Below are 15,827 nucleotides of genomic sequence, written 5' to 3'. Positions count from 1 at the left end.
TTCCCCTTTGTGCAGAGCGTCCACCACCACCACCCCTCCCCCATCCTCTCCCCTTCACTCTCTCCTTCTGTGCCTCCTTCCCTCCTCACCCCTGAACGTGTGGAACAGAATAGGACAATGTTCTCAGAGACGCTGGTAGGAGTAAGAGATACAGGCTGCTGGTGAGTTGGAGGAGAGGCAGACGTATTGGTAGAGGAAGGGGGATGCAGAACCTTTGACCCAGGTCCTGCAAATAGAGAACAAACCCCTGTGTTGAACAGTCTAGATCCAAGGACTCTAGATTACGGATGGGCTCTCTCTCTCTATATCTCCAGTCATCGTCCTATCAAATGTTGGTATTTGGGTTTGAATGATGGCTTTCATTTTAGCCAAAACATTCCAAAGACTTTGTGTGGGAAACACCCTCCTTTTCCTGTGTGGATGTTCTTTTCCATTGCTCTGACACAGCATGCTGTTGAACTATATTCATGAACGTTTTACAGGGTTGCAGAGCTTCTTTTGCAGTGTCCACATGCACATAACGCCACATTCACATCCTGTCAGTTTGTTTGGTCTGTGTCAGTAACCTGATCACTTATTATTATACAAATCTGAGAAGCTATCATTGATTTCTGTAAACACACGTGACAGTAGATGTGTGGGAACAATTGCTTGTTACATCTGTCTGTTGCATTCATTTCACAAAACACAAGACATTTCTGTGACTTTATTCAAATCCCATACAGTATTACAATGCATATGTCATTGAATGCAATTTTGAGTGAGTGAATGTTTGTGTGCGTGTGTGTGTACGCCAGCGTGTTTGTGTGCCTGTGTGCATCTTGGAGGTTGGGGGAGACTGGGCGAGTGGGAGATGCATTTTTGGGCTTAATCAGGTGATAGCATACTCTACTGTAACAGATGGTCTGTTGTGGCTTGCTGACTTAGATACCCCAGTCATTAGTCATCACTTCAACGCTGTGTGTGTGTCTGTGTTGAGGGGGGGGGGGGATCCCCACTGTTGACACAACAGCATTCCGGTCATAGCATCCTCCTCTCCTCGGTCAATGAAGAAACAAACAGACTGCTTGAGTCTTTGTGGGCACTCCGTCTCCTCAGTAATCAAGTTTGGACTGTAACCCGCATGTCTCGTCACTGCTCTGTTCATTTCCTAGAAAGGCCCCACTTGTGGAACCATTACCCACTCCATCACAGGAAATTAATGAGATAATGTTGACCTCCGGGGCAAAGTTTAAGAATGGCTGAACTTGAACCTTTGTCTCAAATCTCTTGCGCACTTTGTCTTTATTTTCTCTTTCTCTGTTTGTCTTTCACTCTAACCCTTTTTCTCCTTTCCCCCCTCCCTTATACTGTGGCCCTGTGCTCTGGAGGTCTATGTATGGGCCCTGTGCTCTGGAGGGTTCAGTGGACTGGTATGCAGCAGGAATCTTTGGATCAAGGTGATTTCACGCTCCTCCACGTTTTCCCAGGGCTTCGCCCATTCTGTGATACCTCTGTGCGACTCAGGGTGTGTGATAGCGCCTGACATGTGTTATCATTGGATACATGCACACACGGCCGTGTAGGGCAAGTGAGCTTTATCACTCTGACACCTCTGTTGCCCCCAAGGGTCTGACTTACTGTCTGGTACGGATATGGTATGGGTCTGGTGGTCTCCTAATATCCCAAGTGGAGTCCTCTCCAACCTGCACAACTTGGTTGTAATTGCAGATCCTTCTGACCTGAAATTTCCATTCAGAATGAACACTCTCTCAGCCCTTTTCCCTTTGAAGTATAACTAATCTGTCTAACCTTGACATTCCCGTGGAGACAATTCCCCCTCTCACTCTGCATTCCATTCTCAGTGCAACTAAGCAGCCCTTTTTTCTCAATGAAACCTATTATCTCATTCAGCTCCCTGGTCATCTTAGCGAAAGGGGATATTTGTAAAATCATCCCACCAAGCAGTTCTGTAAAGGTACATTTGTTAGCACTATAAAAACACATAAAAAATGTTTTAGCTGTAGCTAGAATGACAGTAAGAACTTGGAAAATGTGTATTACAGCATTTACATGGGCTAATTATACAATATGTAGCAATATCTGATCAGATGGACTTGAACTGAAATAAAACATTGTTTATTGTGTCAATCAAAACTGGTAATACTCTCTTATATTGGCAGGACACCTCATTTTATGACTACCCTATTGTACATACATACACCAAATTCTTTAAAATAAGGAATCAACTCCACTCCAGATACAGGTGATTGAATGCCCTACATATGCATGCAATCATTAACTCTATGCATGCAACGCTATTGTATTTTCATGACTATTTCTTGCTGGCACGACTGCCCGTAGGTTGTGGTTGTCATCTGCAAATATACAAAATGTTACGTATTTAGGCAAATTACTATTTAAACACTTATCTGTATGCCTATTTTCGTCCATTCTGTATTTCAACGCATCAGCGCATGTGTAGTGCGCGAGGCCACGAGGATACAGTACAATGGGTTGGGTATAGAAAGTGAGGTGGCAGTCATCCGGTTCCTTCTCTGCAGTGCACAGAAGGAAATATTCTCTGCGTTCAGCCTGTCTGTATAGCTGTCTGTTAATCAAAATATGCATGCGTCACATGGACTAGGCTACGTTACGCACTCTGCATGCTTCAGAATGTAATGAGAGGAAAGTATAGCCTAGTAGCTTACAGTAACGCAGAGGGAGAGGAAAGCAAGCGACATCGAGAGGCTGGACTTCGCCTGGGAAGGCTACCCTGCAGTCTCCCTCATGTTTCCTCCAGGGCACTTCTTCGCATTTACACTGTCCCCACTCCCGTTCACTTTATTTTGACGTTATTTAGACGCTATTTATTTTTTTAGTAAAGAGAGGACCCGAAACCATGGAACTTTTTTGCTTCGAGGACAAAGTCTTGAGAGCTGAACCTGATCAAAACATTTTGTGTGATGACAGAGTTTTACAAAGTCTGTTAACCATTGAAGACAGGTTCCTACCACAGTGTTCCTATTTTAAATGTGTCCAGAAGGATATACAACCGTATATGAGACGAATGGTTGCTTCATGGATGCACGAGGTTTGTGAACCTTTTGTGTGCATTGGTTAAAAGTCATGTCTGCCGGTTTTGCATTGAATTGCATTAAGCTATACCGAAGCGCATGTTTGCGATAGAAGCCTAACAAATTTACATTTAACATAGCATATTGCAATACATTAATTAAGTTGGTTATAGATGGGTTGTTAAATAGCTTATGAGCTGATGTGTCTATGTAGCCTATCCTCATTCTGTCCATTGACAAAAAATGACTCATCTAAGGCGTATGAATGGTCAAGGCAGCTGGTGTCATATGTTTTCGATCTTCTGAATGTCAAAACATTAAATATTTTCAGGAAGTGGATGACTTAAACGATAGAGCACCCTTAAAGCTTAATTTTCATGTTGAATATATCCATATTTTCCTTAACGTATAATTATTATAATTTTTCTCAGAAGTCAACGCTGAGCTGCGTCGATCAACACGCATGCATCCGCTTAGTTAACTTCTTGAATTTAGCCTATTTAAGGTTGGAACCAAGAAAACATAATCAGAATGTGCGGGAATGTTAGAAGGGTACCCTGTGACTTTTATGATCTTGATATGTTGTCATACGACAATTTATCTATATATTTCTTAACATTTCTTGAAAATCGGCGACACGAGGGACATGGTGTGGGCTAGGCTAGATGTTTTGGCAGGACTTCCTATAGCTATTTGACCTAGACTGTAAAGCTTACTAAGTAGGCCTACACATTAGTAGCCTATACGTAGGCCTACAGTAGACTAATCCTAACACTTTGAGTTTCAGTTCAGAAACTTAAAGTTTAGGCTGTAGCTTTTATTCAGGGGTAATGTAAAACTGCAGTTTTGGTTCCACATTTTAGTGCCAAGGCCATCAACTGGAAAATAAAAGATGGTATTTTTTCCATTTCTATAGGTGTGTGAAGAGGAGAAGAGTGAAGATGATGTGTTTCCTTTGGCCATTAACTATTTGGACAGATATTTAGCTGTGGTGCCCACTAGAAAGTGTCACTTACAACTCCTAGGGGCTGTGTGCATGTTCCTTGCCTCCAAGTTAAAGGAGAGTCGTCCATTAACTACAGAAAAGCTCTGTATGTACACAGACAATTCCATCACACCAAGGGAAATGCTGGTAAGAAACGCTGTCTTTAAATAAGTGCTTATTGTTTTTTAGATTACTCATCACAGAAATTTATTTGTATCTAGATCATTACTCCCTTTTCATTCAATGCGCAACATCTGTTTTAAGTCGGTAGGCCTAAGTTAGTTGACCACTGCAGAGCAGCGAAGGCCAATAAAGTTACAAGTAGAGGGACTCATTCTATGAGCACATGTACACTGATTGTCTCTGAAGTGGCATGTATCGCCATCTAGTGGCAGTTATTCATTTACTCTATCATGGTGATCATTGAGTGAGGTAGAGATTAGGTTTGTGCATCACTGTTGGCTGCAGATCTAATACAGTCATAAACCAATTGATACTATAGTTATTTCTTTTGTGAGTGCCGTATCCTCATCTGTTACCTTCTTTGCATGTCAAGCAATGAAAATGAGATGGTCACGAAAGATGAAGTCACGAAAAATGCCTTCTGCTTTTTCACAAGTGATTTTATTTCCCTGTCTCAGACTATCCTCTAACCAGCCACACAGAGTACTGCTAAGCACTTCCTACTGCTTCTTTCTTTACTTTGTTACAACCCCTGTTTGCGACATCTCCCATCCACGCTACACATCAGGCCTCGTATGAATCATTAAAAAGCAGACTTGCAGGTTAGTGTATCTCTGCTCTCGGCAGCTGGGATTCACAGAAGAATGTTTAGTGCTTTAGATTCCTGGGTAATTAGAGAGAGAACCTGATAGTAAGGCACAGAGAAGTCACAGGAACCCAACTGGAAGAGAGAACATGTTGATATTTTGATATCTGTCTTCATATTGAAAGACCCTGTGGGTGCATCTTCAGTGGGAATTCAGGGGGATTCTGCAAGGGCAGCTGTCCAGGAAGTGAGCACATAGCCCCAATAGACCACCTCCCTGCTCATCCACAGTCAACACTGCATGAGTCCAGCATAGGTTAAACATTAGCATGTGTATGCTAGGCTAGCAAAAACACAGGGATGGATGAGTTATCCATGAGTTAGGTGTCCTGGGCTGCCCTGGCCCTTACCAGAAAAAAAGAACACAAAGGGATTGTGTCATCTACCATGGCGATATTGGCGCCTTAAATAAGGACATCAGAAGTCAACCGAATTGGTCACACTTTTTTTTTACCATTGCTTCATAAAGCTTAGAATGAGGATTTCATGAAAAAGCTCAACTCAGTTTGGTTTGATCCCACGCAAGCGAGCTTGCTAGCTGTGTGACAGGAAGGAAGTGACTACTGCTACTCTGGCCGGGAATCCAACCATGGGCGAGGCTTGTCACATGTTGTCAGTGTTAACCCCAAGGATGAGAAGAATGAGACAAGCATGCAGATAACGAGAGAGAGAAGGGGTGAAGGAAAGTTTGTGGGTTGTTTTTTCTCAGAATTGTCATAGCCTGTGGTGTTTCATTGCAAAGCTGAAGTTCAAAGGAGAACCCGTCTCACACCCATCTCAGATAATCAAATTATGTATAAAACAAGATAATCCGCAAAAAAAACGAGCGGTCATAACTAAGTTCCCAACTGTGCATGCACAGTTTTTGTTTAGTCTGAGACATTGAAATTCTTGCATGTTGTTTGTCCTTCAGGAGTGGGAGCTGGTTGTCCTGGGCAAGTTGAAGTGGGACATGGCGGCTGTCATTCCCAATGATTTCATCGAGCACATTGTGCGCAGGCTGCCCCTGCCCATGGACAAGCTTGCCGTTGTCCGCAAGCACACCGAAACATTCATCGCTCTGTGTGCCACAGGTAGGGTAGCATAAAACTATCTTCATGTACGAGCCACAATTTTCCATCCATCTGTCTTTCTCTGGTTAAGTTAGTTGCTTCTGCACGCACACACTTTCCCACACGATGAGTCACGTTTGAGTGTTCTCTTCTGACACTATATCTGTACTCCCCTGTCTAAGGGCGGGGTTGTATGGCTGGGAGTCCATTACCCCCTCACTGTCCATCTATGGAAACACAGCTTGTTGTGTGCTAGTCCACAAAACAATCCAGCTGCTTTCAGCTGCTTAGGAATGCTTATGTGTACGAGACATGCATTATATTCTTCCAGGAGTATGGGAAAATTCTCTTAGTGAGGGGGAGTGTTTACATTAACCTCTTCTGATGGCAGTCAGTGACAGCATCAGTAGATCCATCTCTCCTTTTGTGACTGTGCAGCTGGATGGCTGGTCACTGCTCACTATTGGGCCTGTTTGTTGACTGTGGAGTTTCCAGGTTTGATTATTCTGGGATAGAGGCCAGCCATCTTCCTTCCTTCCTCTCCTAGCTACGATGCATCTCCAAAATAAACGTCGGTGGTCGAGGAGTGGTGTGAACTGAGATGTCCCCTCAGGCCTTTCCTATTGCAGGGCTGAATCACCAACACGTGTAGCTCCTTTCAGGGGCATTCTATGTCACGGCTGAGTATAGGATAGAAAGACAGTGCAAGTCATGGAATGGCTAACTTCATCCTACACAGTCCTGTTATGTATGTGTTATGTATACGACTGTGTTTCTTGCTTCAGTCCTCTTAAACATGTTTAACTGAGGAAATGAAACAAAGCAAAGAAGGGTACTTAAATGTGGCAAGATTTCTTGCATATGCCTGTTTGGTCAGATCTGGCCCAGGGTACTTGTTTACAACAGTGCGTTATTGGAATCATGGGGTCCTTCAATGAGTCCCATGCCCTGTTTAGTGCTCTTTTAATGTAGCATTTCTTATTTGGGTGTGTTTCAGCGGTTGCCCCGCTATTCATATGCAGCCAGTTATATCCAAGCACAAAACAGCCACAGTGAAAAAAGGCAGCCAGTGGTTTGGAGAAATGTAAATGTTTGGGGTTTTATGTGATCTCAAAATGTTGTTCTCATGACAGGGGAGCTTGTCATCTGGCCAGCTGGGTGCACATGGGCCGGGAAATACAGGCTTAGTGGGTTACTCTCTGGGGATTATCCAAATTTATCAGTCGCATCCTCTTTCTATAAAGAGTAAAAAGCCACCAAGGCCACCAGGATCTGTGCTGGGATGGGCCTCTGTTTGTGCTGGGTAGAGCCAATGTAAGAGCTGGGATAGTCTTGTATATGTGCTGGGCAGGACTGAACCAGAGTATTTCCTGGCTTGGTTTTGTGCAAATATGGGAGGGGCCTGGAACCTCCCCAGGCCAGACTGTAGCAGTTTCCTCCAGGTCTTTTCCCCAGGCCTCTTTCCTCCCCCCACCAGACGGCCTGTTGTCGCTCAAACCTCTGGGCCGTGATGGAGGACCGGAGGGAGTAGTTCCTGGAACTCATTGCTCACTGAGTAGGAGGATTTCAGCACTGTTTTTCTAATCAGGGCTGAGGCTTGGTAAGGAAAATCATATAGCCAATCAAAGCCATGTTGACATTTTTAGACTGTGGGAAATTCAGGTTAGAATAGGTAGAAAGCTTATTGTGCACTTTTCTTTTGCAGCTCTTCAATATGACTCACACACTTCCCTTATACTAATTTCAAACTTACTTACTGCACATATTTGCACAATGGTGAACTTGAATTTCAAGTTGTGGTTTGCTCCCTTTCTACTCATAGAAGTTTCTGTCTCAATTGTGTAGAGCTTGAGCCCCTTGTTTATCTTCTTCAGATTTCAGCTTGGCCATGAACCCCCCCTCCATGATTGCCACAGGCAGCGTGGGAGCAGCCATCTGTGGCCTGCAACTGGACCAGGCAGACAAGTCACTGAGCCGGGACAATCTGACTGACCTGCTGGCCAAGATCACCAACACGGAGGTGGTGAGTAATGCACTGCGCTACATAGGAGACAAGAGAACATTTCCCAAACATGGCAGCAGGGATTGGGTGGTGCAAGTCTTTTGAAGAAGCAGGTATTTTCTGCCAACACTTAGTAGAGGGACTTTAGGAGGTCATAATGGGCCATCGAGGCCTGTCTTCCTTCCTTTTTCCAAGCTCCTCTGGGCTGCACCATGGAGAACCTTATAGTAAACAACGTCAATAGCTGCTGTAGACCCACATTGAACCTATTTACTTTTCATGGACAGAGCCTGTGGGTCTTGGCTCAGAATCCAGACTGCTGCTATAAAGGGCCGCGGCGAGGGAACGTCTTCTTAGAACCCAGGGCCTACATTCTTGCGGTACAACACAGGCAGTTCCTATGCATGGCTCCCTCTTTAACTTACCCCTCCTGGGTCTGTTTCTCCTAAACCTTACACATGCCATATTTCCAGGAGAAATGACAGACAGAGATCGTCTGTCAGAGCTGCAGTGACAGCTCATTCCGGATTGCTAACATAGGCAGAAAGTTGTGGAATCTGTGGGCTGCAGTTAACAAACTGCATGTTTCAACTGTGATCCTTGCTCACACAGGTTTTGTTGATACAAGCACAAGAGGTTAGGGCAGAAGCACAGGAACTAGAAGCCACACCAGCCAACCCTGTCAGAAGAACAACCAGCCTCACCCCCCCCAGTGACTTGTGGTTATTATGTCGCCATAGCAACACCGGCCCTGCGCAGCCGTCACAACAGGCACTCCGACTGCGGCCCATCGGGTTCTAATTATCCGTACATTTCAAAGGAATGCTGGCCTCTTTGCGAGCCGGGTACATTCTTGAAGGCCCCCGCCGTCGGCCTGTAGACCTCCCACATCAGTTGCTTCCCTGGATCTGTGGAGGGGAACAAGGAAGACAGGGAAATATGGCACGAAGGAGAATCCTCTTTTTTGTTTTCTCTCTTTTTTTTTTTACAACTGCTGCAGGGCATCTTGACAACATCCTGTCCTATATTCCTTTTTACACCCCTTTTTCGAAGGTGTGTGGTTCAGGTCAAAGCTGTTGCCTCGTGGACCACCTGGTTGTTCTGCAGGTCTTCACAGTCGGGGAGGAGGTGTCCAGGGTTTTAGGTGTCCAGGGTTTTAGGTCTGCTGGGCTTCCCCTGTTAAACCTTGGTGACCTCCTTGGTCTCAGTTTAGTGGCTATTAGTAGGCCTAATGGTCACTTTAACCTCCCACACTGTAAGTCTGACAGGACACAAGTGGCCTTAAAGCAGCTGTGCCTTAATGGTGTCTGTGTTCTCTGGTATGCATTGTTCTGCAGGACTGCCCATGAAACTGACAGGACCACCTAGCACAAGACCCATAATTCCATTTTGGCATGCTTTGCATGTGACTAAAGCTGCTCTACAACAATTTTAGGGTATAGTTGTGTTTGACTGTCTACAGTTTGTGTGTGTGTGTGTGTATAGCCCAAGTGCTGTCAGTGTGATCATTGCTTTGAGTGTCTGTGTTGCAGGACTGTCTGCGGGCTTGTCAGGAGCAGATTGAGAGGGTCCTGGCTAGCAGCCTTAGGGATTGCCATCAGCTGAGTAAGGAGACTGGATCCAGCCGAGCAGGCAGCAAGGCCATGGAGCAGCAGGCCCAGTCCAGCACCCCTACAGACGTACGCGATGTCAACCTTTGAGCTTCCATTGCCACCGCACACTCTGGATGATGTCTGTCAATGAACTCATGCGAATGGGTTTCCCCAAGGTTCATCATCAACCAATGAGCTGCCAGTATCAGCATTTGCACCAAGTCAACCGGTGATCTATTATCAGATCAAGTTGTGTGCTTTGATTTTATACATCTATGATTTGTATCTTTTTGTCCCATTTATATAAAATTTGTAAGGTCACATATTGGCTACCAGTGTGCTATGCCATCAAATAAGTACTATCAAACAAGCTATTTTAAAACAAAATGTTTTTGAAAACTTGATGGTGCCTTTTTGGAAATGGAAACCTGCGAAACATTTCATACTTGAAATAATATAAAGTTTAAAGTTTTCAGTTGATAAAAGCTTTAGTGAGGTGCAGGGAATTAAATATGATTATTATCATTATTAAGGAATTATCCTTATTAAGCAGAAATGAAGTGGGTAGGTATCACCTGATATCTGTTTAGATTCCATTTAACAGGAAACCCTGTAGTGCTGTTAGCAGGTGATATGCTGATTGTACACAGCATCCATACTTGGCATTTAAACAAAGCTAGTCTAGAGGATAGGAGAGCAAGCCGCTGCTCCAGTATAGTATACTGTGCACCTGTAGCACTGCTTACTATTTAAGCTTTTCTATGCTGGCCAGGAGGGGGCTGGGCCCACTCATAGAGAGAGAGGGTGGAGGGGTTGAGGAGGGATATTGTAATAGTAGCTAAGGCTACTTCTTTAAAGGGTGAGAGAGAGGACATTGGCTGTTAAGGTCTTAATCTCACTGCTAAGTTACCAAGCCCGTTCATACCTTTATAAGTACTGAATTACTTTATTTCTAGAATAATGTTACAGGTCTGTGTGCTTGGAAGTTCTCGAATGTTGTTCAGTCTGTGATCTGAAGCATATACCAGTATACTTGTGTCTCAGTAAAATGAATGAGGTTGTACGTTGGTATGGATCAGGTTACAATAATGGAGAAAGGAGTGGCATGTTGTGGGGTTGGACATGGGCTGGACATTAGAGTGGTTGGTAAAACTGTGTGTGGGTGAGTAAGGGGACGTGTTTGTGGATTGGATAGAAGTATATGGAATAAAGTTTTAGAAAGTGAGCGTAGAAAGGAAAGTCAATGGAAATGGTGTATGGATATGACGAAACAGCAGACAGTGCAACATACAAAGTACTGTAAAGGACATACAAGAATACTTTTTCTGACCAGTCCTATGATACTGCAGCGGCACAGCAGGACTAAATAGTAACTTACTGCCAGTTTCTGATAGCAGTTGATACGAAGGCGTTAGTGGGCATACTGTAATGATGTTACTGCAACGCTGCAGTATTCCCCATTAGTGACTTATTTGGCTGTATGGTAGATATTTAAGATTTTCATAGTCAAAGTGGGACTTGGATTAACCTTAATGCACTTTTAAAACACTCCTTAAGAGTTGAAGGGGAAGGTGGTCAAAGGCGAGATGGTAGACAAGTAGGGTGGTTTTCTTGTGTTGTTTTTTGTTTTGTTTTCTGTAAGTTATTTGGTCTTTTCTGGGCTGGTTTCCCACTAGGGGCAATGCATGTTTCCTCGAAAGCATTCCCTGACCAGTAGTAGGGTTTACCAATTTATAGTTGTGTTAAAATATGGAACCAAATCAATTGCAATGCAAACCTAGGAGAGCTAATATCATACCTAGACTTGATTTAATTAAATGATTACATCCATTTAACTTACTTGAATAATATTTTTGCCTGTTTTATAGCCAAATATTGTGATGGTTCCTTGAACTCATGGTTACTTATATACAACAGTATACATACCGACACTTATTTTTCTTCCTGGTTTATTGGTCATCAAAGTTAATTTAGAACTTAATAAAGACAGACATTTTGTAAGGTTTGACAGTCTTTCAGACATGGTGAGTGGTTAGTTAGTTGATAAATGTTCTATACCTTTATTAAGAGTGACGAGGAAAAAAGCTCTGCATAAATCTATGGTGAAATGAAATGTAAGGTTTATGAGGTGTGAGACTATTTTCTTCACCATTGGCATGTTGATCTGTGCACAGTTTTTGACCTCAAACTCAGAAAAACATCATGCAAAACATCAGAATGCATTGAAAGGTTCATATATGTGAATTACTTTACAGGGGAGGTTATTCCAAAAATGATAAAAACCTAAATAGATATATTTGTGTTTTATATTTGATATCTTTCTTTTGCTGCTATTAAGCTTTTCTTTTTCTGTCTTATACAAATATGACATTGCCTAATTTTAAGATTCACTTGAGTGTGCTGCTATATAATGAATTTTGGAAATGTAACTGTCCTTGCTTTCCTGTGTTGTGTGTTTACTGGAGAGTAGCAAAAGAAGAGGAGGATGGGTTCTGGACTGGAAGTACTCTGCAGTTCTCTAGAATAGCATGTTTATTCTATTCTCTTATTGTATCATATGTTCTTTCTTTTCCTTGCTGCATTCTACAACTGAAATGTGTGTGTGTGTCTGTACCTCAGGTTTCTTAGAGCGAGATGCCATCTCGCATTACCTCACAACTCAGAATTATTTTCGAGAGCAAGGGGAAACAGCTCAAAACTCTTTGAGATTGTTTGACAGATTTAGACGTTTTTTTCCCTGAATGAGAGGCCATCTCTTGCATAGCTTTAATATTACACTGAATGCTATTGGCTGAAAATACACCATCACACATCACCCCTGGTGCCAGAGGAGAAACTGCTATATATCATATATCTGAAAGACAAAAAAACATTTATATTTTTATGATATTTTCGTACTATAGTCAAACAATTATTTGGCACATTTAGGATCAGTTCATTGGATTAAGTGGAAAGAATTTCATGAGGTACCCATTTAGTCTGTTATCTTCAACCCCCAGAACCGAATGTGTTATTGTTCAGTGTGGTCTAATTATGTGGGTTTCTAGTTTGTTTTCACCCCCAGGAATCACACCACACCATGTACCTCAGAAGTGTCTTATCCATAACTTCTGCTAAATAAATAAATTTGCTTAAAACAAAATGACATTTTATTGCTCGATGCTGTTATCACCCTGCTGAATTTTGGGAAAGGTTGCATCATGACAGTTTCATCTTGAGCATGGCAAGAAGATAACTGAATGTAGAGGGACAAAAATCTCGACCAAGCACTTTTTGAATGGCTTGGCTCAACCAAGGAATTTTACAAAATGTTAAACAAGCACTTATTAAGGCCTTGGTTGAGGTTAGATATCATAATACTAGATAGTCATTGTGGCCAGTTGCATCCATGTTTGTAGTTCGTTTTGGTGTGTATAAATAGGCTGCGTTGGAGGAAGAGGCTGGACTTGAGAATGACGTTTTGTAACAGCAATACAGGAAGAATCACAGAATTATTAGCGGACCGTGCAATGCTAAAGTTTAGCTTGACAATAATACGACAGTAAGTGAATTTTCAATCAAAATAATGGAACTATGTAGTATAGTATCTGTATTGTCTTTATGCTTGTACATTGGCTTTTATATATTGTGAAGACCTTCAACAGTCATAAATGAACGAGTCTATGTGAAAGGATTGTATATAGCTAGTGCTAGCTAGATAGCCCGGCTACCTTTCGGACATTGCGGAATATGATAGGCCAGTAGCCACGCCAGATCACCTGCGCCAGACGAAGCTCACTCTACGAACTAATAAACCGCATGTTTTTTTTTGTTTTTAAATCAGAACGAAATGTCATCATCTCATATTTGGAAAATGTCACACTAGAGTTCATCTTGTCATTATTGATATATTGATTTGTTTTCATACAGTGGGGAGACGCAGTACAACAGAGACAAGTTGTTGCAAGGTATTTCGAAAAGCATCACTGTCTCAGCAGAGCACATAACCCTACCAGGGTGCTGAGTCAGACACCCTGTGCAACTATGAAGCCAACACAGAATATAATATCAGAGTAAAATTGATATGTATGTGTGATAAAACAACATATTTAATGTCTAGAGACAAGTGTGTATGGGACCAATATTTTGGATGTCCTTTGTTGCCAGGTCAGGGAGTGGACACCCCCCTGTCAGGTACAGGGCTGCAGCAGGCTGAAGCAGTGGGCCAGTACCTCAGAGAGCTCAGGTTCAACAATGTGTTTGTCAGTAATCTACAGCGTGCCCGACATGTGAGTTGTTATAACTGACAACGCGGATCCAGATTCTGTTAGGAATATCACAGTACATGGACACTGGACCATGGAGTATGGACTTCTTCCACATATGTTGCTTACCCTTTTTATTGCTTTAGGCTTGGCATAAGCCAAAAGCCTGACTGTGAAATGTCCTTGTGTAAGTGTGTCATTTTTGTATTTCTGTCATTTTTGTCAGACAGCTGAAATCATCTTGAGACACAATGCCCACTCATCTGGCACTGAAATGGTTTTGGACCCTTTACTCCGAGAAAGAGTATGTTTCCCTTGCCTGTAGAATACCAGAATCCTCAAAGCATGTTTTATGCATTTAGGAGACACACAATTCCACTACATTGTGTCAATGTACATTGTTTACGCATCTACATTGTTCCATACATGTTCCACCTTCCAGGGCTTTGGAATAGCAGAGGGGCGGCCTAAGGAGGACCTAAAGAACATGGCCAATGCTGCTGGTCAATCATGCAGAGACTTCACCCCTCCTGGAGGAGAAACCTTAGAGCAGGTAAGCCATTTTGTGACATGCAAACACAGGAACAATGTCCCTCCCATCCGTTTCTTGATAAATTTAACCTTGGACTTGGCCTGTCTGTCCAACAGCGCCATCCAGTGGTGTTAATAGAAATTACAGTAGTACACAACAACAACAACTTGGATAGTAATATGTGTACGTCTGTTGGATTTTTCTTGTTGCCTCAAGGTAAGAATGCGATTCAAGAAGTTTCTCAAGGTACTCAACCAGCGCATGGTGGATGAACATGGCTACTCAGGACAGAGTTATCTTGCCGGGGTGGAAGAGGCTGCAGCTGCCCCTTTGTCTGGTGGTGGACCGAAAGACAGGCCTCACACTGGCCTACCTCAAGACGGGCTCCAGGGTGTCTCGGTCCATGCCCTGGTGGTCAGCCACGGAGCCTACATCCGGGTGGCCGTCAGACACTTTGTGGAGGACCTGCAGTGCTCCCTGCCTCCAGGAATGAGGATGTCCCAGGTGTTCTCTCCGTGCCCCAACACAGGTATCAGCCGCTTCATTCTCACTCTGACTCGGGATGAGGCCGGCCTGGCACTCTCCACCGTCCGCTGTGTCTTCACAAATAGAAAGGACCACTTGGCAAAACTCCAAGATACTGATAAATAGAGATCAAACCCCAGATTGGGTTTTATTGTGCAATGTCTGAAATCTATTTTGGTGGGAACGCTCAAATGAAAAATGGAAGGCTCCAAGACTGAAGTACTGTATCTAGACAGTAGACACTACTATTGACATGTTTGCACAACATTGTTATGAACAGGGTAAATTATTTTTGCTTGAGCAGTAGGTTACTCAGTTTTAGTCATTTTCCCTCAGTGCAATACCACACTTCTGTTAGCAACGCATTATTGCATGGGTGGGATTGGTGGAAAACGAATCCGGTTCCAGTCATCGGACGTTCTTGTACAAGTAAGCACCTATTATATAAGAATTTTGCTGAATTGATCTGCACTTTTAAACGTGAACTTTTCTGTTGTGTGTTTACAATGATTGATTGCACCAAAGGCAAAGAGTTATTGCTGAACTCTGTCAACACTGTTTCTAAATTATTTTGACTGAATGACAATGAACATATAAGTATCTGCTAACTTGTGGTCTGTGTTATTATCTATGTGTAAAATACAAATCAAAGGCATCACTGTAATAAATAAGATCTGAAGCTAAAATGTGTGCAGCGTGGAATCTTATACATATAACATGGATTAATACATATAACATGGATTAATACATATAACATGGATTCATTGCAGTGAAGTTAGGTTTGGTTTGTGGAAAACAATGTTCTGTCAGAACCAAAAGAAGTAGAATCAACTGGACACTTTTTAGACAACTCTTGGAGGATATTTCAAGCTATATTGCAACGGTCCACAACATGACAACCCTGTTAACCAACTCACATCCATAGTTAGAGTTAATGTACACTATAAATCAGATTATAGCTGAATTACAGATTAACCACAGTTTCTAGTGTTATTTATAAACTCTTCACA

At 42.8% G+C, this 15,827-nt stretch overlaps 2 protein-coding genes across 3 annotated transcripts; both read left to right on the top strand.

Annotated features, from left to right (window-relative positions):
- Window positions 1-2,499: 2,499 nt before the first annotated feature.
- Window positions 2,500-12,653, top strand: ccnd2b (cyclin D2, b). 2 transcript variants are annotated; one of them, XM_047022767.1, is made up of 5 exons: window positions 2,502-3,073; window positions 3,973-4,188; window positions 5,784-5,943; window positions 7,797-7,945; window positions 9,457-12,653. In XM_047022767.1, the coding sequence occupies exons 1-5, from the start codon at window positions 2,882-2,884 to the stop codon at window positions 9,622-9,624; spliced, it is 885 nt and encodes a 294-aa protein (XP_046878723.1). In that variant the 5' UTR covers window positions 2,502-2,881; the 3' UTR covers window positions 9,625-12,653. The 2 variants fall into 2 exon arrangements, with proteins under 2 accessions (XP_046878724.1, XP_046878723.1); XM_047022768.1 differs by lacking the exon at window positions 3,973-4,188 and having other exon boundaries at window positions 2,500-3,073.
- Window positions 12,654-12,964: 311 nt separating this feature from the next.
- tigarb (TP53 induced glycolysis regulatory phosphatase b) lies at window positions 12,965-15,503 on the top strand. Its single transcript, XM_047022818.1, has 6 exons — window positions 12,965-13,057; window positions 13,426-13,463; window positions 13,663-13,784; window positions 13,987-14,064; window positions 14,203-14,313; window positions 14,509-15,503. The coding sequence occupies exons 1-6, from the start codon at window positions 12,969-12,971 to the stop codon at window positions 14,941-14,943; spliced, it is 873 nt and encodes a 290-aa protein (XP_046878774.1). The 5' UTR covers window positions 12,965-12,968; the 3' UTR covers window positions 14,944-15,503.
- Window positions 15,504-15,827: the final 324 nt, after the last annotated feature.

The sequence above is a fragment of the Hypomesus transpacificus genome, chromosome 7, assembly GCF_021917145.1.
Source record: "Hypomesus transpacificus isolate Combined female chromosome 7, fHypTra1, whole genome shotgun sequence".
NCBI classification, from domain to species: Eukaryota; Metazoa; Chordata; class Actinopteri; order Osmeriformes; family Osmeridae; genus Hypomesus; species Hypomesus transpacificus.
The sequence above is the reverse complement of the archived record's forward strand: the minus strand, read 5'-3'. Positions and strand labels throughout refer to the sequence as shown.